The sequence below is a fragment of the Mustela putorius genome, unplaced genomic scaffold (assembly GCF_011764305.1).
Source record: "Mustela putorius furo isolate JIRA1106 unplaced genomic scaffold, ASM1176430v1.1 tig00003899_pilon_pilon_pilon, whole genome shotgun sequence".
Classification (NCBI taxonomy): Eukaryota; Metazoa; Chordata; class Mammalia; order Carnivora; family Mustelidae; genus Mustela; species Mustela putorius.
The window spans coordinates 19,934,631-19,957,215 of NW_025422048.1; the positions used below are offsets into that span (position 1 = coordinate 19,934,631).

A 22,585-nucleotide genomic window follows, 5' to 3' on the forward strand; every position below is an offset into this window, starting at 1 on the left:
AAGTAGGCAGACAGGCAGGCAGAGAGAGAGGAAGGGAAGCAGGCTCCCTGCTGAGCAGAGAGCCCGATGCGGGACTCGATCCCAGGACCCTGAGATCATGACCTGAGCCAAAGGCAGAGGCTTAACCCACTGAGCCACCCACGCGCCCGAGAGCAGGATTTTATATTGTTCATCTACATATCCCAAGGGCTTAGCACACACTGGCTTATAGTAGAAGCTCAATACATGTTTGTTGAATGCCTAAAAGGTGTCAGAGGCAATTCAGGTCTAGAAGAGGCAATCCTGGTTAGAGGACTTGGAAAGTTATTTGTCCCTGTTAGAGCAAAGAAGGTCCTTGACCAACACAGGTCAGGACCCGGACTGAAATGTCAACCCACTAGAATGGACAAGTGTACCTGCGGCCACTGAGAGATGGCCCAGCCCTGCAGCCAAGTCAGGAGCCAAAAGACACCACAAGAGCAGTCCTGGGTAAGGAGCCAGTATCCGAAGTTGGGGAGAAGCATAGCAACAGGGTTTTCAGCAGGCAGTTCGCCAACAGACAACAGGCTCCCAGCCCCTTGGGTGAGATTCCAGGGTAGGGCATTGGGTAGGGACAACTAGTAAGAAAACACAGCCCTAACCAGGGTACAAGGCAGGCTCCAAAGATGGATCCAGGCAGAAGCCAAGTGATGAAAACTAGACTGGGGGCTTAGCCTGGGATGGAGATGGGGTGGGGATTTAGCCACCTCTGGAGGAAGAGCATTGTAGCGACAACTAGGCAAGACGAGGCAGCCTACTTGTTTGGGTGGGAAGCGCATCTGGTATGTATTAACTTTCACTGGGCTGACGGGAAGGCAGACGGGAGACAGATCTGAATTCACCTACCAGAGGAAAGTGCTTGGGGGCTGTCAGCCTCGGACCCTCTTTTCTGTGGGCTTCTGACAAGAGAGGAGCCTTACGGAGCACCCCTGAAACAACAAATTCTACCTGGGGCTATGGTAGCTATGCCTTCATAGCTACTCTTAGTTGCTTTAACAATTGGACAAGGGGCTTTCACATCCATAGGACCCGACATTCTGGAAATAACCTACAGGACTCCTGCTGGAAAGCCACCAAAAACTCCCAGTGACTCAAAGAGCAACAAACTGTCCTGAATCTTGTGTAGGTTTCCTCATCCTTAGCTCCCCACTAAGGATGCTCAGCTCTTGTCCTTTCACTCAACCCCCAAGGTCATTCTGGCCTCCCTACTTTGTCCCAATCCCCTCCTCTTTACCAATCCAAATGCAACATTTTACTCAATATACAAAATAAGGTCAGTTATTTTTCAATGACTCCTTCCTAATGCTGAATACATAACGCTCTCAATTCCCAGAGCACAGACTCGAACTTGGTGAGGTCATTGTCTAATTTTTGTTCACAAGTAGTTCGTGTCTTTTCCCACAAGATCAGAGGGTTTTTGAACATAGGGACAAATCCTTTTCTTGCTGTTTCCTCTATAGCGCCCAGCACGGATCTGGGGGCATAACAGATTGTTGGCTTGAGCCCTGCCCTCTTCAAGAAATACCACTCCGGGTGTCAGAGACTGTGTGGTAAAATACGAGAAGCAGGATTTAACTACTTTGGAAGCAACTGAGCCCCTTGGGAAATCTATACTTTTTATTTTTAAGCTTTGGGAGATAAGGAGAGAGCCACCTACTCTCGACATCCGGGCAACCTAGGAAATATTTATGAGTCAACATCTCCTTTCAAGACTTCTCTATCCTCCACTTCCATGGGCGCCATAGAAAAACATATCTGGCCTGTATCCCACCCCCTCTGGATGTTTTTGCCCACTGATAGCACTGAGTGACAGCAAATTAGTCCTGAAGAAGTGACTCATATGATTCAGGTGGCATAGAAGGCTGGTAGGGAGTGTGCCTTGGCCAAGTGTACCCCTCTAGGAGGGCGGGCTGCTCTTCTACTCAGCACAGTCAGAAATGTCTTCCTGGAGGAAAGAAAGACATGAAGGCATGTGATAATCTATACAAATTTTATTTTAATATCAATTTGTATGGAAACAAGCAGGTGTCAGCGTTATGTGGGCACGGAAAAAAAGGGAAAGAAAAAACTCCAGTAATGATGGATCTTGTATTTACACCATTTGGTTTCAACAGGGACAGGAAGTCTTACTGTTAGCTTCCTGTGGGAACTCCAGTTTCTGCACCTTTCCCTGCTGCCTCTCAGCATCACGATAGAGCAGGGATTTCTGAGCCTTTAATCGGCAAGCCAGGCACATGAAAATTGACTCCACATTCTGGCTCTCTTTGGGGTCCTTGGCCGAAGTCTCAAACAAGAGCATGTTGTGGGCATCGGCAAATTTCAGGGCTAAGTTGGAGGGCACCTGGATCTGTTCCCTCAAGTCACACTTGTTGCCCACAAGCACTTTGGGGACTAGTGGGGGCACAGCATGCCCATTGCATTCTTGGATCCACATCTTGAGGTTGGTGAAGGATGTCATCTTGGTGACGTCATAGACAAAGACCACTGCATGCACATTGCGGTAGTAATGCTCGACCATGCTTTTGCGGAAGCGTTCCTGACCTGCTGTGTCCCACACCTGAACCTGGAAGATACAAAACCCATATGTGGAGTCAGTAAAGAAAACAAGAATACATAGAAGAAAACTCGATTCTGTTATCTTTTTATTTTTTTAAGATTTTATTTATTTATTTGACAGACAGAGATCCCAAGTAGGCAGAGAGGCAGGCAGAGAGAGAGGAAGAAACAGGCTGCTTGCAGAGCAGAGAGCCCGATGCGGGGCTCGATCCCAGGACCCCAGGATCATGACCTGAGCTGAAGGCAGAGGCTTTAACCAACTGAGCCACCCAGGTGCCCCCGATTCTGTTATCTTAAACCTGGTAAGAGGGACGCCTGGGTGGCTCAGTCAGTTAAGTGTCTGCCTTCAGCTCGGGTCATGATCCCAGAGTCCTGGGATGAATCTGGAGTTCGGCTCCTTGCTCAGGAGGGAGGCTGCTTCTCCCTCTGCCTGCTGCTCCCCCTGCCTGGTGCACTTGCTCGTTCTCTCTCTCTCTGACAAATAAAAATCTTTAAAAAGCAAAATTGTGGTGAGAAGCCCTGGCACAGACTGGCAGAGTGGACATGTCAAAGTGTAGAGAGAAGTTTCTCTCAGGGTTTATAAAATTTTTCTTAAAAGTTCTAGTTGAGGGGCGCCTGGGTGGCTCAGTGGGTTAAAGCCTCTGCCTTCAGCTCAGGTCATGATCCCAGGGTTCTGGGATCGAGCCCCACATCGGGTTCTCTGCCCAGCAGGGAGTCTGCTTCCACCCCCCTCTCTCTGCCTGCCTCTCTGCCTACTTGTGATCTCTCTATCAAATAAATAAATAAATAAAAAGTTCTGGTTGAAAATCTTGAGTCAAAAAATCTTAGGGCGCCTGGGTGGCTCAGTCGGTTAAGTATCTGTTGTTTAAGCATCTGTCTTTGGCTCAGGTTATGATCCCAGGGTCCTGGGATTGAGCCCCATGTCAGGCTCCTTGCTCAGTGGGACCCTGCTTCTCCCCCAGCTTGTATTCTCTCTCTGTGTGTCAAATAAATAAATAAATAATTTTTTTTGGAAGTCTTAAGGCTTTTATTTGAAAAAATGAGTGTAAATTGGTGAACTTTTCTGGAGGGCAACTTGGCAATATAATCCAGAACCTTAAAAATACTCAAAATTCTTCAAGCCTATAATCTCACTTCCAGATATCTATATGAAATAGCAGAGATGTGGTCAAAATTCTGTACAAAAGTCTTAACTGCAGTATTATTTATACTTTTTAAAAAACAGGAAATAACCTAAAAGCTCAGTAAGAGAATAGCTAAAGTGTATGTACATATCTATACAATGGACCATTATGCAGACATTAAAAATTATGTTTTCAAGGAATAAATGGTGGAAATTCTCATAAAATATCAGGAATGAAAAAAGCAGGATATGAAGTTTCCATTTTCTATGGTTCCAGTTTTTCAGAAAAAATATTAAATATAGACATATGCCTAGGAAAGACTGGAAGTGTACTTACCAGGAGATTAATGGGTATTTATGGGCCATCGGTGATAAATGGTATTTTTTTTGTATTTTCCAAATTTTCTACTAAAAACATATATCACTTTGTCTTGCATTTTTTGCATGACTTTTTAAAGTTAGTGTTAAAAATCTCACCTCTTAGCTTATTTTAGCTTATTGTTTGGTATATAAAAGGTAATTTAGTTCACTGGATTTTTCTTCTGCCTCTCAGCTTTTGGGATGAAGGCCAAATTATGAAGGAAAAATGCTTATATCAGTAATGAAGTTTCCAAAGATGCAGCTCCCAAGGGATCCCCTCGAATCGACACACATTCAGCCCCATCTATTTCCCTTATACATCCAAAGTCTTGGACAAGAGAAATTCATACTCAGAATGGTGGTCCCAAGGCCCTATATAATTCTCAGTTATTAAAGAGAATTGGGTTGTGGTCACTAATTGACTACTACAGCTCTTAAAACCAAGGATAGCCTTTATTTGGAGTTAGCAGTCAGTCAGTCAGTATCTGGTAAATATAATTGAATCTCTTTGCTGAATGAAGATCTTGCAGGGCCCCAGAGTCCTCATCATTTTGAACACCAGTTTTCATTGTCCAGGCTCCCCTTCATCTCTAGGGACATGACTGCCACATTCCTTTGGCATGATTGTCAAATTCTCTCATTTTATTTTGATTTTCATGTCCCTAGGCCAGACCCTCCTTTCCTCACTGCTGGTCTACAGCAGAGTCTCTTGGGGTCTAGAAGTCTCCACTCCAGTGCTGCTTACATACTGCTTCCAAACTAGCCTTCCTAAAACCCTGCTCCTATAAGCATGGCATCCCCCTCTTCAGGAAACCATGACAGCCCTCTTCTGCACGAGGCATCAAATGGAAAAATCTCCGTCAGAATTTGGCCCCATCCAGCCTGGTTTCGGACTGTTGGGCTACACCCAGTTCATTCCCTCGTGCTAGTCTGTCCTTCCCCAACAGAAACTGGGCACCACCTCATTGCCCTGCATCTCACTCATCCTTCAAGTCTTAGCTCACATCTGCCTTCTTCCTAAAACTCCACTTTTCTCCAACTTTAATTTTCTTTTCTTAAGAATTTCTATTGCACTTTGAGTCTGTACCACACCATTTATTTTTTTTTAAAGATTTTATTTATTTACTGGGGGTGGGGAGAGAACAAGCAGCGGGGGTGGGGGGAGGGAGAAGCAGGCTCTCTGCTGAGCAGGGAGCCTGACACAGGCCTCAGTCCCAGGACCCCAAGATCATAACCTGAGCCAAAGGCTGATGCTTAACCGACTGAGCCACCCTGGCACCCCAGTAACACACCACTTAGAATATATTATTTGTTCTCTAGTTATTTCATCAGTGCCCTTGGCATTTCTGCACCCAAACTTGTAAGCAAACTTGTTTTTCTGCATCAGATCACTTGTCACCATTGTTGCCGTCACCATCATCATCATCGTCGTCCTCATCATAATCATCATCAAAAAGCAGTACTGGCCTGAGCCACCAAAACCACATATCTGCCAAGGTGATTTCAGAGAGAACATTCGACTTTGGTTAAGCAGAAAAACAGGTCCTTGAACACTGATTTGCGTCAGAAAGCAGAGACAGAAAAGATTTCATTTCTTCCACCTTGCCAGTGCTCTGAGCAGGGAGAAAGGGAGAGCAGGCCAGGAAGGGAATAGAGGTCAGTGGGCAGAGAGCGGGTATAGCACAAGAATATCATTACCACTTGGTTCCCGAGCCCCACCCCCACCCTCCAGTAGTCCTAACTCCTGCCTCTGAGTAAGGCTGAATCCCCACCAGCCCTCAGGCATGTGGCAGATGCTTTAACACCATGAGCTCAGAACTCTAAAAATACCTGCCACTAGCAGGAACACGGGTGGGCGTGTGTGAGGTGTTTGGGGCTGAGTAGGTTGGCTGTTTGGCTTTCCTTTGGCTCCAGAATTGTATACCCCATCCAAACTGCCGGAGCTGCGGGGAAGACCCTTTCTGCTATAGACCCCCCTCACCTTTCCAATGCCATGGGGAGCCCTGAAGCTTTCGTTTGGAGGCTCAGAATTTAAACTAGAGCACTGCTCCCACTCCACCTCCTTGTAAGCCCCACCCTAAAGTTCTCTGCACCCCTGTCTATGGCCAGCAGTGAGCCAGTTAGCAGGCTGCTCACAGCAGAAATTCGGAATGGATGGTGTGGCCTCAGAACCATCAATCACAAAGGGAGAGCACAGCAGCTGGACGGCTGCACACAAATGACCTCATTTTGTTTGGGGATTTGGTGTCCCCGTTCTTAGCATCCTCCCAAACCTCCCATCCCTGCCAGACAGTGAAAGCATCTCCTTATGCTTCCCAGGGGGTACTCCTCTCGTCCATTCTTCCTTTCCTGTGGGCACTGTGTCTGCACAGTAGCCAGGGGTGCTGACTGCCCCTTAGCCACACACTGCTCCCCGTCTTCTGTCCTCTCCAAGGTCTAGTGGGGGCGTAGTGGAGGCAAACCAACTTGGGTACAAACCTCAGCACAGTCACATGCTATTACTAGTCAAGTGTCCTTAGCCAAGTTACTCTATCTTCAGTGTCCTCCCTTGCAAACTAAGGATAACCTCAGCAGTCTTGTGGAGATGCTGTAAGGATTAGTGTTGCTTGTAAGTACAAGACACAATGCCTAATACACATTCTCCCTTCCTCCCTGGCCCGAAACCAAGTCTGGTCTGACAACTAATTGAGCAGGTGCTATGGGAAATGCAGCAGCAGTAGCCTTGGAATTGAGAGACCTGGCTTCCATCTCCTTTACTTAGTAGTGGAGTAAATGACTAGGAAAATTAACACACAAGAAAGAGCGTTTGCAAAATACAAGCGTTCTGCAAGTGCCAGTTGTTGCCATTGTCTCAGAAGACCATTGGCCATCCTAGTGGCACCAGTCCTTGGATCCACTGTTCTCCTCCTGGAAAGCACAGTAAGTTTGGTTTCTTGATGACTGGCTAGAGCCAAAGCAAAGGCAGCCACTTGGGAGGGGGAGAAGAGAGTAATGCTAGCAACATGCCAAGGGTGGCTGGGGACAGGCCCCAAGTGACAGCGGTGTTGGAGGAGGGTCGAGGGGCGCAGTGTGGGGAGCTGCCAAAGATAAATCTAGTCTTTTAAACCATTTTCCTGGGGCTATTGCTGCCTGAGCAAGTTTCAGCAAGTCCCCCACCCCTGCACGTGCTCGTAGCTGACATGGGTATTTCTTTTCCCTGGGGAACATATCTGGCATCTTTCTATAGATGAGGCATGAATGTCCTTTTGTTGGAGGCCAGTGGGGGAGGGTAGAAGTAGAAAAAGGGAGACAAATACATCTGTAACCTTTGGAGGATGCCCGAGTGGATGATGGGAAAAGTCTAAAACAAATCTTTTTTGAACTAGCTGGACTGTCCCATCTGCATCTAAGATACACACCCATTCACACAAGAGACTGCCGCAGAGAATGGCAAAGGAGGAGAGAGACAAAGAGAAACTCACGCACAGGAGAGGCAGCAAGGCAGACAGAAAAACACACACTGATAGATAATTAGCCATTAAGTGAACTGGCAGAAGATGGAAGTTCAGAAGCCCTAAGGAAGACATGATGTCATTCTGACTGCAGGCAGCTTCGGAGGGAACACTTAGCTCAGCCTTCGTCCACTCAGTAATGTTACACGGGAAGGTGTTGGTCCAAGTGCTCAGCAGAGGAAGAGAGTCCGCAGTCCTGGGCAGCACCTGCCCACGGCCATGGCTACCTGCAGTCTGCCTGGTCTGGAGGGCTAGGGCAGAGGGGGTGCCCAGCTGTTGCGGCGGGGGGGGGCGGGGAGACCAAACTAGCCAGAAGCATGGGTAAATTCCATGAGAATTTACAAAGAATGGCTGGAAAATTAGTTGTGAGCCTCCCCTCTCTTACCTCCCCATTCCAGCCCACACACACTCCTATTTGGCATTTTCCAGTGCTTTTAGGCTGAGGCAAGCTCAGCATGATTGAGCTAAACCTGTAGGAGATGGACACATCCTGTCATTAAAGGAAGCTCCACTCTTCCTTAGGGGTCGAGGAACGCCTCCACACTTCCTAGGCTGATGTCAGGAAGAGCTATGATCTTTCCTACATCATGCCCCTCTGTGTTCCTGTCACAGGTAACTGCATGGGTTGGGCACACCATGGGACTAGCCCAAATTGCGAGAGAAGAGCACTGGCCAGGGAATGGGGAGACCTGAGTAGTAGGCCTGTTCCTGTGTGATCTTGGGCAAGTCACTTTCCCTCTCTGAGCCTCAGTTTCCTATCTGTTAAGTGAGGACATTGGATTAGAGATCCTTTTTTTTTTTTTTTTTAAGATTTTGTTTATTTATTTGACAGAGAGAGAGATCACAAGCAGGCAGAAAGGCAGAGGGAAAGGGAGAAGCAGGCTTCCCGCTGAGCAGAGAGCCTGATGCGGGGCTCCATCCCAGGACTCTGGGATCATGACCTGAGCCGAAGGTAGAGGCTTTAACCCACTGAGCCACCCAGGTGCCCCGGATTAGAGATTCTTTAAGGTCTCTTCCATCTCTGGACATTCTCTGATTCTCCACAAAGGGAGACAGTCAAGGTGCAGAAAGTAGAACCCAGGCACTCAATTCAGTATCTGGGGTGGCGCTGAAGGAGACGTTTTGAAGGCTCCTCAGGTCTAGGGCTAGAACCCTGGGCCCCTGGCCTACAGGAGCCCACAAGGCTGGCTGCCCCGCCTGCCACCCCCAGCTGAGCACACTGCCCTGGGCCAGAGATCGCCCCCCAGAGCAGAGGGCAGCAGTAAAGAGCACGGGCTCTGAATCCATGTAGAAATCCTGACCCTGTCCCAGGGAAAGCACGGTAGTGAGACAGAGAAGTGCTTGGGCTCAGCGGTCAAAGACTGGAGCTCCGATCCAGGTGCCTTTTAGGCAAGGTATTTAACCTACCTTTGGTCTCCGCATCTATAAAATAGGAATGATAATAAAAGTCTGATTTGCATAAGGCAGGTGTGAAGATCAAATTAGACAGTTCATGCAAAGCGCCTAGCCGGGGCTCTTGGTTTAGTCAATAAATAGCAGTTGTTGTTATTATTAGTAGTAGTATTATAATGTACTCATTGGAAGCTTTCCTGGATGTTCATGTTAACCAGGAAACACTGGATTATAAATATTGTGATCAGAAGGGGGTGGGGATCCATGGACTGGAGAAACCAAATGGGGCTTTGAAGCCCTAAAAAATGGCTCTGGTAATTAAGAGAGCAGCCCTTAACCCGATAACTCAGTCACCCATCCCCCTGCACAGGCTGGGACCTGGGGAGGCAGCCCAGTAGAGGCCACACCCCACTCTGGGCCGAAGAAGAGCCAGCAGAGACCTCTCCACCTTGGCCTGTGGCTATCTCTGGCTATGGTCTCGGGCAACTTCAGCCTGTCACACTGCACTTCTCTCCCTCCCCCAAATGGGAAAGGCTTTAACAGTCACCTCCTAGCAGGGGTTTAGCATTTGTTCCCTGAAAAACTCCAGGCCAGCCAGAGTGTGGGGCAAAATCTCCTCCTTTCTAGATCATGTGCTAGCTGCTGCGCTCTGCCATCTTCCCACGGACATGCTGCTCTCCCTGGCTGCCTTGGGCCCCGGCTGCAACAGCTTCACATGGGACAGGGTCACCCCGTCCCCGCCCCCGCCCGTACCCTGAGCTTCTTCAGAATCTGCACTCGGAGGGCCCCTCTGTGAGCAGTGTCACAAGGCTCTGCCCTCTTGAAAATATCATCTTCCCAAAAAAGCCTGTATTAAGCACTTATCGGCACATGGTGTTGTGCTGAGCTCTGTTTCTGGTGAGTCACACCGTCACAGGCTCTTCCCTCTCGGGAAAAAGCCTGGAATCTTTGGCCAAGACTGTAAAATCCAGTTTCGCTAAGTACTGGGGTGTTAGAAGGGAAGGAGTCTTAAAAATCTCTCCAAGGCCACTGGGCAGTGGCCCTCTTCCACTTGTTTTTCCCTCCCATTTCCTCTCCTCCCTCCCTCCTCCAAACTCCCGAACACTTCCTTTTTCTGCCATATGAATTTCAGGTAGATTTATTTCCCCTCTTTTTTTTTTTTTTATTTCCCCTCTTTTAAATCCAGAAAACTCTTTGCCTCAATGGGACACTTGATTTTAAGCAAGCAATAGCATTAAGTGTAAAGGTCTTCGAGGGTTTAAGAGCACGTAAGGATATTCCCACTTTGGATTTTTTAAAAAGGCATGTTTTAGAAATTCCAGAATCTCACAACCTTGCATGAAAGAAGTTAGACACACCACAAAAAGTCCAAACGAAGTAAACCTCAACAGAAGAGCCCTAGGAAAGGATAGAGACAGATAGCTACTTTTGACTTAGGAAATGTAGCAATTCCCCTCAAAATGCAAGGGACAAAAAGGTCACTATTTCAAAACAGTGCCCTATCTTCCTGACCCTAGGACTCACTTGTTCTCCAGAGCTCTCCCTTACCAGGACTGAGCTGCCCATCTTCTTGACGTCTAGTGCCTTGGCCCAGTCTCTGAAGCCATTTTAAAACACATTCATTCAAGAAATAATAATAATAAAATAAAACATATTCATTTTAATAATCAAGGACTCCAGAGCTATGTACAGTTCAGAGGGTTTCATTCTTCTCCCTAATACTACTCAGCCCTTCTCTCCACATCACCCAGGAGAGGGGCCTTGGGGTCATTTGGGCTCTTTGACGAGCAGGAGGGATGCTGACCTTCACCTGACAGGGTCAGACCATAGCCTTGAGAAAAGCCCAGCTATGGGCCTAGGGGAGTTGGCCTTTAGTACCCAATGCCTTTTGAGGTACATTCCTGCCCATCATCCTGCCCCCTGTGCTCTCCTGTCACAGGAAGCTGCCCTTGTCATGTCCTCCTTCTGCACATAGAAATATTTCTACATATTGAACTATTTCTGTCCTATCGGGTTTCTACCTTTTCTGAACTAAAGTGAGCATAAATGGTCAGACAAGAATATCTATACTTAGCCTACTTGATAAATAAACTAATGAGGGGGGAGGAGCAAGACACTTTTCCTTGGCCTCCAGATAAGTTGCTCTGCATTTTTACAAAGGCCTGCTGAAGACAATACCAACAGAATGAGTAATGAAGCAGTTCATTCATTAGGTATCACAGACAAATGAAGATATCATTGGCGAGAGACTGCTCCAAGAGAACAAGTTTGTTATGCAGGGCTGGTGGTGTTACGCAGGGCTCTATTTTGAAATAAAGGGGCTCTCATTCACTATGGATTTCTGTCTTTTCCCCCTCTCTAATGCCTCAGGGCTAAGCCCAAGTAGGTTCTCACAGCCCATTCGCACCCAAGAGGTAGAAGAGACCTCAGGATGTGTAAAGTGCTTTGGGATCCATCCCACAGACCAGAACCAAGAGATGCCTCATGTCTCCCTCTGCCCACAGGTGCCACTGCTCCTGGCTCAGGGTCAAGGATGGGATCAGACAAGATTTTTCTGTGGCAGATGTCAGGCAGGGGCAAAGGGCAGGAGTGAAACCACTCCCGCCAGCCCTAAAAAAAAAAACAAAAACAAAAACAAACAAACCCAAAAAACCCACAAAAAATCCAAAACGGGTGAGGTGGGAATCAGGCCACTGAGAGAGGCGAAAGAGGATCTGAGGAGCTGCCAGGGTCTTGGGCTCAGCCAGCCGCGCGACACCACCACGCGCTGGACGTTTACAACCACCAGAGCGATGCCTCAGCCGAGGCCCCCTCCCAGATCCCTCCCTTCCCGGACCTGACCGTCTGGATCACCTTGATCTTCTCGCCCTCGATTTCCACTGTCTTCTCCCTGAAGTCCACACCAATGGTGGCCTCAGTCTTGTCCGGGAAGGTTCCCCCGCAGAAGCGGAAGGTCAGGCAGGTCTTGCCCACGTTGGAGTCCCCAATCACGATGATTTTGAAGATGCGAATTTGCACGTACTGGTCCAGCGACGAGTCGAGCTCCAGGGACGCCAGGCCAGTGGCCGAGGCGGGCTGCAGGCTCCCATGGCCCAGGATGGGCTGCGCCATCTCCCCCGGACCGGACCCGGGCCCCAACCCCCCTCGAGGGCTCCACACAAAGAAAACGGCCACGTTAGTGCGCTCGAGGCGAGCGAGCTTTGTGCGTGTGTGTGTGCGTGTCTGTGAATGTATGTCCGCGCGTGTGTGCGTGCGCCGGCAACGTGTGCGCGCGCGCGCGTGAAGGGGGTGCCTCTCTCCCCAGGCCCCCCTCCTCCGTCAGCGCACCCTCCTTGCGCCTCACAAAAGCCGGCGAGCGGGAGAGAGATGGAGGAGAGTGGGCCGGCCGCGAGCCGCCTCCTCCTGCCTGCGCCCTTCGACCGGACGCTCGGGGCGGGCGGTCCTTTGGCGCTCCCCAAGCGCCCGCCGCCGCTGCCGCCGCGCCTCTGCCTAGACCCTCCCCTGCCTGGACCCCAGGGACACACCGGAGGGAGGAAGCCTAAGGAGGGAAGGGAGGGGGTGAGGAGAGCGGCACACGCCGCCCCGGGAAGGTCTTCCTTTCTCCTTGCCCCCATTTATGTTATAGGTTGCGGGCTCCCCGCCCCCACGTCTCGGAGCGCGCGGGGTCAGTGGGCAGGGAGCACAGCTGGAGAAGACAAAGAGAGCTGCACCCTAAGGCATCTCTGGAGCACTTCGGCCCCGAAGCGGCACGACTCGGCGCGGGCTGGGGAGGGGCAGAGATACCTCTTTCACCTCCCGCGCCTCCTCGGCCCCCTCCCAAGCCCTGGGATAAAGGGATGCTCTGTCTTATTGAGTAAGCAGGTGCACTCGCGCGCCCTAGGGAGCCAGGGAGGGCGCTGCCAAGACGCGCCGTGGGCCGTGGGGGCCCGCCAGCTGACAGAGCTGGGGGCACGGGGTGTGCGTGTGTAGGGGGAGTTACTGTCTCTGTCACCGACTTGCCAGATGTAGGGGGGCGCGTGCCAGGCGCCAACCTCCCCTCATCACACCACGAGCACCCATCCTCTGAATGTTCAGGAGAGCGGCTTCCATTGGCTGTCGCAGTCGGTTGTGTTTGGCTGGCCAATAGGGAAGTCCCGCTGCCGGAGACGGCCATACGCGGGGTAAGAGAAGGGGGGAAGCTGGTGGTGGCAGCGCCAGCCAAAGGGAACTTTGTTTCCGGGGCTAACCGTTACAGACCCAGGTGGAGGGATCTTGGGACATGGCATAAACCTCACAGTGTCTCCCATAGGATATAATGTGCATATAATCATAAGTCTTTCCAGAATGGTGGAGTTTCTAAAAGAATTGGAAACCCCTAGGAGGGTTCACCCCTCTGCAACTGAGTGTAGAGCAAAGTGGTTGGGTCTAATTTGCCAGAAGCCTGGATTATGCTTGGAAGATGATAAATGAACAGAACTTTCTTACGATATTAGGGGGCAGCTTCCCAAAGCTTACTAAGCATCACACGTCTTGGTGGAGACCTGCATTCCTTCTCTTGAGGGTGATTCAGGTTCAGAATTTACTTGTTTGAAATCAACTTTACTGAGGTACAATTAACATACAATAAAATGCACCCATTTTTAGCTTTTAAGACTTTATCCCTCCTCTCACACATTTCATAGGCAATATTGACATATGTCAGTAGCACCGACATATGGGTTATTTACTAATGCCAGCAGAAGTCAGGGATTCCAGCGGTGCACATGAGCTGCCTTCTTATTTGTGTGTGAGGCTGAGCAGCCAAAGAGACAAACGCGACCAAATACCTTCCCACTATGAGAAAAGCCATTTAGTGACTCGGTCATATATCTGTAAGCAAATTGGAATGTGACTGCTCAGCCAAGTTGAACTTACTCGGAATGGCTGAGAAAATCTGGGGTCTTCTAGTTAATAAGCTGTTTAGCTGAGTTAGCAGACATATTTACAGATCTTTCCCAATATATGTGAGTCACCCATTTCTAAAACCCTAGATTATACTATTCAATATTAAAACCATCTTGGGGCGCCTGGGTGGCTCAGTGGATTAAGCCGCTGCCTTCGGCTCAGGTCATGATCTCAGGGTCCTGGGTTCGAGCCCCGCATCGGGCTCTCTGCTCAGCGGGGAGCCTGCTTCCCCCTCTGTCTCTGCCTGCCTCTCTGCCTACTTGTGATCTCACTCTCTGTCAAATAAAATAAATAAAATCTTTAAAAAAAAAAAAACATCTTGAGGGGTGCCTGGGTGGCTCAGTGGGTTAAGCCTCCGCCTTCAGCTCAGGTCATGATCTCAGGGTCCTGGAATTGAGCCCCACATCTGGGAGCCTGCCTCTCTCTCTCTCTCTCTCTCTCTCTCTGCCTACTTGTGATCTCTCTGTCAAATAAGTAAATAAAATCTTAAAATAAAATAAAACCATCTCAAGAAGGATTTAATCTTAAGTGGGTAATCCAAGGTCATCATTATGAACACCAATTATTATTGTACAGTGTGAATAGCAATCTCATTGTGTAGTATTTCATTTTTTTGATTGGCTGATATCTAAATACAGTTTGCTGCATCATTCTCCTCTGTATTTGTAATGCTCCTGGTGATCATTATCTACAGAAGAATAGTTATAAAAGGTGGGGGGTAACTATTAATTAGGCATACCCACTAGGCAGAATGGAAAGAAGCTTTGGCAACTCATAGCCAGAATCAATGCTAACTTTCTGAGAGATACAAAAATGTTACATCCACATGAGATTGTTGAATCTCATTTGATGTGAATCAGATGTGCACTTCCAGCAAAAACTTGTTACTGAGTCTGAGAGTTTATATTATAGCTCTAAGGTAGAAACACTGATTTCTGGAAGTAATGGTATCTCAAAATGGCACCATGACCTTATAATAAAAATAGCTTGTTACTTCTGTGGGGTGAGATTTTGGGGACATTTCACTTATATTTCTGGAGTTAGTTTGTTGTGTGTGTATTGTTCTTGCAAAAAAAGAGATGAACTATAGTTTTTTATTAAAGAGCTTTTTTAAAGAGATTTTTTAAGTGCTTCATTGCACCTATTGCAAAAATAAATGTGCTATACAGCACCTTTTCTTTGTGTTAATTGTGCATCACTAAATAATTGTCTTTCAAATATACCCAGCCGTTTTCATAGGCACCTGATCATCATGATTTTGACAGGGTTTTCCAAAGCCTCTTTCACCAACAGATATGATTAATTTTGTATTCCACGTTTATTGTTGTTATTGCTTTTAGAAATAGCAAGAAATATCAATGTCCATGAGGCCTTTAATATATTAATATTAATAATTTTACCTTATTGTGAAATTGATGTTTTCAATATTTATCCCCCAAAGCAGCCCTAGGTAAAAAGTCACCCATTACCTGCACTTCTGAACATTAAGAGAACCCTGATCTTTTTCACCCAAATAAGACTGTTTCCTGAGTTGAACTTCCTAAAATGAGGTCTTGTGATTTCATTCTCTATCCCTATTCCACTAGAAAAAAAATAGTAACTTCATCACCTACAAGATTAGGACCAAATTCTCTTGCCAGGTCGGCTCTGGCCCCAGAATATTAACTTGTACTTAACTACTTCCTAGTATGTATTCTCTGCCATTATCCCCCCAAAATGTGCCGGGGCTTCTTTGTTTTATACCTCTAAGCCTTTTAAACAGCATGGTGCTTCCTCTAAAATACTTGACAATTATTAGCTCATTTAATTTTCATAACAACCCTAGGAGATTGGTAGATGAGGAATGTGAGGCACAGTTAAGTGACCTGCCCAGGTAATAGCCAGGATTCAACCTGGGCAAGACTGGATCCAATGTCAAGGGGTGCTTAACCACTAAAAATATTACCTTTGGTCCCAATATGTTCACCATCTGAAATGTCATTGCTCCTCCTCCACTGTCCATTTGAATTTTACTATACATCCCTCCAGACACAGGTCAAGCAACACTTGCAAGAAGTCTTTCCTTAGCTACTCCATCCTATACACTTTCTCTTGCTCTGGCACTTTAAGAAACCCTCCGTATTGTTTAAATGTTAATATGTGTCATCTCCCCAACTAGTAGCCACTTCCTATACTTTCCACATGCCCCAAAGACCCTTTCATAGTATAGTACAAGTGGCAAGAACTCATTAAATACCTGCTAAATGAATATGTAACCCCAAACTTTGAAAAAGGCCTATGTTTATGCTTTGAAAAGAGTAAAAACATTTATTTCCGACTTATCTTACATTTGGAAGAGTCAGAACACCTATTTACACTCAGCCCCTCACCCTACTCCTCCCACAACTCAAAAGCCCTGCTTAGAATTTCTCTGCAAAGGACAAATTCTATTTACCAGCATCCTTGCTCTCATGCGCAGAAGCCATAATAGTAAGAAAGTACCGCATCCCCTGATACAGCATCGAGGAATAGAATTGCACAATATAAAAACGGTACGGGGAAAGAAAGCAAGGAATGATTACTTCTAGAAAAAGGGGCTAGGTGGGAAAGTGCCAGTAATTTGCAAAAGACGGAAGTGCATTCCAAATCTGGAAAGCCAGGTGTTCTGGCTTGGACCTCATGGAAAGAATGGAAGTGGAATATAGCCAGAGAATCCGGAAAGCTTAGTACCTAGTAGCCTAAAACAGGAGAACAAAATGCGGTACTATGGCCAAGCTTTGTAAGGTGTTATTATCAGTTCCCGCCCTTGACACAGCGGCAGCACCGGCCACAACCGCCACGCAGAGAGGCCGCATGGCTCCCTCCTTGGACAGCTTTCTAAACTCACTCAGCGGAAAGCACTGCTACCAAGCCGTGGAAACTTGCTAACACCTCCCGCCGCGGTCTTTGCAACCGAGCTGGCAGCCAGGCGCAGGCGCAAATCTCTCGCCGTAAGAGCCAATCGCAATGCGGCGCTGAGTATTACGCCTGCGCACTAGGCCTCCAGCCGCGCTTCCCCTTCCCCTTGCTCTAGCAGGCCAATTTAACTGGCCAATGCCCTCCCGGAGCTGGAAGGAGGAGCCTGCGTAGAGTGCGTGTGAGGGGAGCTGGGGGGTGGAACGGGCTGGGGCCCACGGTGTTTGACCCGTCGTTCGGTCCGTGAGAAGAAAAGCAAGGAGGTGGTACAGAGTACGGGTTGCCGAAATGTTCCGGTGTGGAAGCCTGGCAGCAGGTGCTTTCAAGCAGAAGCTGGCACCCTTGGTGCGGACAGTGTGCGTCCGAGGCCCGAGGCAACGGAACCGGCTCCCAGGTGACTGACCCATTCCGGGCAACCCCAACCTCGCAGACCAAGGGCCTGGGTTCCGTAGGCTCCCTGTGCCTCGTAGTCCTTCCCCCTGCCTCCTTCCCGGGAAAAACTTAACCCACTCACAGCCGCGTGAATTCTGAATTGGCGGGATCCAGACCATGAGTTTCGCAAGCCGTGCCGACCTGACCTTCAAGGGATTTGAACCCAGTAGTCCACTTGAGGCCTTTTCCTGGTAGGGTTTGCTCTTCAGGGGTAACAGAACAGTTGGCTTTCTCGTATTGTCCAAGATCACCTCCCGGCCACCTCCAGTCTGTCTTTTTAGAGCAATGAGGTCAAGTAGACTTTGTCGTTTACTGATTGCGAGACTTGAAACACGGCATTTAAGCCCGATGTTTTAGTTCCTTCTGTAAATGAGTATATTACCTGTTCTGCTTCCCAAACTCCAGATGAGATCCATAGGTTTGAATGCCCTGTAAAAGAGAAACAGTGCAATTCAAGTAAGGAGTCAGTCGATTGTGCGCCAGACACCAGGAGAGTCGGCCCAGAATTAATCTGAAACGTCTGGTCCTTGTAATTTTTGGTGGTCTTTAATACTTCAATGAAACAGTTTGCAGCATGCATTGTATTTGCTCTCCGTGAAGTTGTTGCACCAGATTTTAGAGCTGGAAGGGATTTTGTGGTAAAGCTCAACCCACTCACTTTATAGATAATAAAATGGAGACACAGAGAGGTGAAATTATTTGCCCAAGGTCACATACCTAGTTAGTAGGTAGAGCAAAGGATAGTTTGCCAGTCTTCTGGGTCCCTAATCCATTTGCCACAACTTTACATGCTTCCTAAATTTTGACCTCAAAAGGTTAAGAATGCATCCAGCTCCCCTTTAGCCCATCGAGCATGAGATATCCATGAACTTAATCTTGAGCATATGTTGGGCTTGCTCATTTTCAAACTGCACAACTTAGTGGGGATAATGAATTATCCACCTGTAGGAGGTGCTGGGTTTTTTTTAAATCTATTTTTGAATGACCACCTGGGGACATTCACATTTGCAATGTCAGAAGTTATCCTTGAGGCCTTTCCAATGTGGAACCACCTTCTGGGTGCTTTAAAAATAAAATGTGGAAAATACTCCCTTTGAGGGTCTGCAAATATGCATTTGAACAGTTTTTCCAGTTGCTATGCCTCAAGAAGACGTTTCCTAATGTATCTGAGGACATACCCTAAAACAAATTGTTCTTGGAACTTAAAAACCTCTGCCTTAGCTTTTAAATTAATATCCCATCTATGGTGTCATCTGTATGGATTTTATGCATTGAAATGCACTGAAATGATAGTGCTCTATATAAGCTGTATAGAAATTTACACAGAAACTTAGGTAACCTGAAGATTTTCATCCATACTAGCCTTTCAGACTTTGTGTGCTTATTTTGATTAGAACTCACAACTTTTACCAGCGCTCTGAAGCCTAACCAAAAGTTCTTATGTAAATAAGTATGGATTTTTAAAGTTATCTTGATTTATTAGATATTTGAAGGTGGTTGGTGATATTAGAACTACTGAAAAATACAGACTCAAAATGGTTTTTTCCACTGCATGATTTTGCTTGAAGACAGTCTGCTGTAGAATATATTTTGACTTCTTGACATAACCCATCCATCTCTTTGCATACACTTATTCTTTGTCCTTTGGACATCATAGGCCTTTAGAAATGGGCGGGATGGGGTTACAATTCAAAAAGAAATGATTCTGTTATTTTTAGGAACTAACCCTGTTTTGTAGCTTGATTAGTAATTGCTTATAATCTAATTTCTTTTTCACATTGTAGCAACTGCCATATGTTTTTGCATAGATAAGGGAGAGGCGCTTTTTGTTTATATGCCGGTTCCCCTTCTCTTTTTTCTCCTCCCATCTCTAATTCTTTGTCAGGATGTTAGCAAACTTGACACCCACCTTGAAACGATCTCATCCGTATCTGTCAGCATTGTCAGATTCATTTTCATTATACGCTGCCTTTTGCCTTAAAACCTAATTGTTCTTATTTGTTTACTTACTTTATTTGGATGCTCTGCCTCTTTCCAGAAATGATTGAAGGCAATTGATAGTGACTACTTTATGTCTGCATTGGGCACTGAGGAGCAAATAGGTTAAGTAATAGATATTTTCTGTTCTGTGGTATTTTATTTGGTTACCAAACATTGTGCTGCCCATGTGATCAAACTGATCACTGACCCCTGACCTGAGGGTCAAACGTTTAAACATTTTTCTCTACTCAGAATACTTCTCACCTCCCTAAAAAGGAAACTGGATTCCTCGTGGGCAAGGATCCAGACTCCTGGGAACTGCCAAATGACACTTTTTTCCCGAAGCCTAGAAGCCCCACTTTTTCTGCTGAGGCAAAGCTTTCCAGAAGAAAATCTGTGGCAAGTCAGCCTTTTCTGCATCCAGTTAATAAGTTGTATTTTCTAGACATTTCCTAACATTTTAAGGGAGTTGCTGCATATTGTAACTTTTTTCTAGATCATATTTCCAAAAGTTACCTGGCCCAGTAAATCAAGTAGAGAGCTGACCCCAAACCTAGTGAATGAGAATGTCCTGGAAAGAGCCCTGGGAAATTTTATTTTAACAGGCCCTTGATGTAATTCTTATGATCAGGCAAGTTTAGAAAATTCTAAGGCTTAAACAGATTGAGCAACCTTGAGTCTCTAGTGATTTGTATTAAGCCCATTTTCTGATACTCAGAATAATGGCAGCCATTGTCCCCTTCTATACTTACCTGAGACCAAGGATTAGGTCCTGTTTTTGTGTCCTCAGTGCTTTGGATAGTCTCTGGCACATGATAAATTCTTAGTAGCTGAACCCTAGTACTGTGAAGGACTTAACTTTGTAGAACACAGTGAGATTGCCTTTTTGTCATCTAAGTCATTTTTCTTCTGGTGCCTTTATTCAGAGTGGTTCACACTACACTCTAGTTATTACTACAGTGATTCATCTAAAATAACAGCAAGGGTGATGCTAAAGAAAAGTTGGGGAGATGATAAAGGGATATAGTTGCTACATTCCTTATAGAGGCACATAGTTACAGTGGACAGGTCATGTAGGCTTGTCCTGTTTTGTGTTTTATCCATCTCAAAAACAGTTTGACATTCAGAAAACAAGACTGAAGAGCACATGGACCTCTTAACTATTTGAGAATCCTAAGAGCCTCGACTGTGTGGATGTTATTTCTGGAAAAGGCTTTCTGGGAGTATGAAAAAAAAGCAGGAGATTATGAAATCTACAGAAATGAACTTGCTAATTTAGGTACTATTCTAATGCTAGTCACTAGTGTTTGAGGTTACTAATTCATTGTTAAGCAACCTGAAATAAATGAGACCTGATTAAACTTCTTTGCAAAGAATTCTTCAAATGTGCAGTCCTTATCATAGAATTGGAAGGAATTTCTGTTTCCTTCCTTCCTTAATTAGTCCAACAAATACTTATCAAGCAAACACCTACTATGTGTTAGGCACTCAATACAGTGATAACAAGAATTGAATCCTTGAGCAATATAGTGAGTATAGACAGCAATACTGTATTAGTCAGACTTCCTAAGAGACTAGATCTTAATTATTCCAGCCACTAAAAAGAAATGATAATTATGTGATAGAGGTGCTAATTATTGCTGCAGTGGCAATCATAATATAAATGTGTCAAATTAAAAAAAAAATTAAATCCCAAGCATGAGGAAGAAAGTGCCACCTCTCTGTGTGGTCTTGACTGTGGAAAATCTAAAGGAGAATCTAAAAGAATGAGAAGTCAAGGAGTGAGTTGGCTTCCCACCTAAGCAAGACAAGTGAAAAGACATGTTTAACCATGATAAGAAGTTTTCTAGAATCTTGAAGCAATGGGGGAAAGGTGTAAAAGAAAACTGGGGGCGGGAGGCAGGGACTATAAACATCCATGTAACACTGACCACCTCTTACAAAATTAAAGTCACTTGGTAAGTATGTAAAAATTCCGTTTCTTTTTTTTTAATTAATTTTTTAATTAACATGTAATGTATTATTTGGCCCAGGGGTACAGGTCTGTGAATCATCAGGCTTACACACTTCACAGCACTCACCATAGCACTTACCCTCCCCAATGTCCATAACCCCCAAAAATTTGGTTTCTTAATAATAGTATATTACATTTCTTTTCAGGCAGTAGTTTAAATGTTAACCAATTTACTTTTTTAAAAATTAATGTACTTTTAAGTGTCTTTTTTTTTCTTTTTGATAAATCAAGGCAGAAATTGCTGAACTCGCCCAAATCTCCACTCAGTTTTATCTGTGAAAAGCGAGCACAACCAGAATAAACATACTAGTATTACATTAAAACAAAGTTGTTGCATCTGGATTTAGGATCTTCTAGAAATTTTTTGAACTACTTATTTTCAGTAAATAAACTTGGGGTAGAGATGGGAGAACACAACTAAATTCATGGAACTAAACCACGTTGGATTTTTTTCTACCCAGTTTCATTTACCAAGCTCTGAAAGTTGTCAGTCTCTACTTCTGGTGCTTAATCATTTTATGGGTTTCTGAAAATCAAAAGCTTGCCCAGATCAAGATAAGCTTCTCCATCCTTGCACGTTTTGATTTTCATGACTTGTTATTTCCAAATATAAACCATTTTTTTTCATGTGGTGATGAAGGATTCTAAAGCAGGTAAGAAATAAAAATAGTAAAGAAAAATACATTTTCACTTCTAAGGGTGTAGGTTTATAGTCTCTTTTCTGTAATTCAGAAATGAAAATAGAACTAAAAATCAGGTTTTTATAACTCATTTGCCACTGAAGCCTGACCTAAACTGGACAGAAAGGCTCCTTAAAATCTTTTGTTCATCCCACTCTGAAATTTTTCATGGAGACATTAATGTGTGTGATTGATATATATACTTAAAACCAAACAATTCTGAGTTCTGGAATATCCATGTTCCCAAGGATTTCAGGTAAGAAACTGCAGACCTGGTTTGGACCTGTTTTTACTCTTCTGTGCCCTGAAATTGTGAAAGCAAGGGGGAAGGCTCCATATTTCTAATATGAAATGCTACTTCTGTTGCCTATTCTGTTTACCTTTTAATGCCTGGTCACACCAGGAATCTACCTCTAGACCATTGGTTCTCAAAGCAGGATAAGCATCACCTGGGAACCTGTTAGAAATGCAAATTCTTGGGCCCCCATTCTAGATATCCTGACTCAGAAACTCTGGAGGTGGGTCTGGCCATCTGTGTTCTAACAAACACTCCAGAGGGTTCTGATACATGTTCAAGTATTAGAACCACTGCCCTCTATCAGGATTGGCAAATTGCAGCCCACAGGCCAAACCCACGTGCTTTTGTATGCAAGCCCCTTGAGCGAAGATTGGTTTTTTACAC

General features: G+C 45.8%; 2 protein-coding genes across 4 annotated transcripts in view; one reads left to right on the forward strand and one right to left on the reverse strand.

Moving 5' to 3' along the window:
- Positions 1 to 2,036: 2,036 nt before the first annotated feature.
- On the reverse strand, positions 2,037 to 13,907 carry RAB33A (RAB33A, member RAS oncogene family). Of its 2 annotated transcripts, none has more exons than XM_045068182.1 (2): positions 11,782 to 13,907; positions 2,037 to 2,581 (listed from the first exon to the last, which is right to left on the reverse strand). In XM_045068182.1, the coding sequence occupies exons 1-2, from the start codon at positions 12,049 to 12,051 to the stop codon at positions 2,126 to 2,128; spliced, it is 726 nt and encodes a 241-aa protein (XP_044924117.1). In that variant the 5' UTR covers positions 12,052 to 13,907; the 3' UTR covers positions 2,037 to 2,125. The 2 variants fall into 2 exon arrangements, with proteins under 2 accessions (XP_044924117.1, XP_044924118.1); XM_045068183.1 differs by having other exon boundaries at positions 11,794 to 12,840.
- A 3,024-nt stretch (positions 13,908 to 16,931) lies between these two features.
- The window catches only part of AIFM1 (apoptosis inducing factor mitochondria associated 1), a 32,958-nt gene continuing 27,304 nt past the window's right edge, over positions 16,932 to 22,585 (forward strand). The window contains exon 1 of one of the 2 annotated variants that reach the window (XM_045068064.1): positions 16,932 to 17,191. In XM_045068064.1, coding sequence (XP_044923999.1) covers positions 17,086 to 17,191 — 106 coding nt within the window. In that variant the 5' untranslated portion in view covers positions 16,932 to 17,085. The remainder of the gene's footprint in view (positions 17,192 to 22,585) is intronic. The other variant, XM_045068063.1, reaches the window with a different exon arrangement.

What these genes read in the sequence shown, in the direction of transcription:
- RAB33A (XM_045068182.1), bottom strand. Translation starts at nt 12,051, where the DNA reads ATGGCGCAGCCCATCCTGGGCCATGGGAGCCTGCAGCCCGCCTCGGCC. An exon ending in AGATCAAGGTGATCCAGACG is followed by an intron (nt 2,582 to 11,781) that starts GTCAGGTCCGGG and finishes TGTATCTTCCAG; the next exon opens with GTTCAGGTGTGGGACACAGC.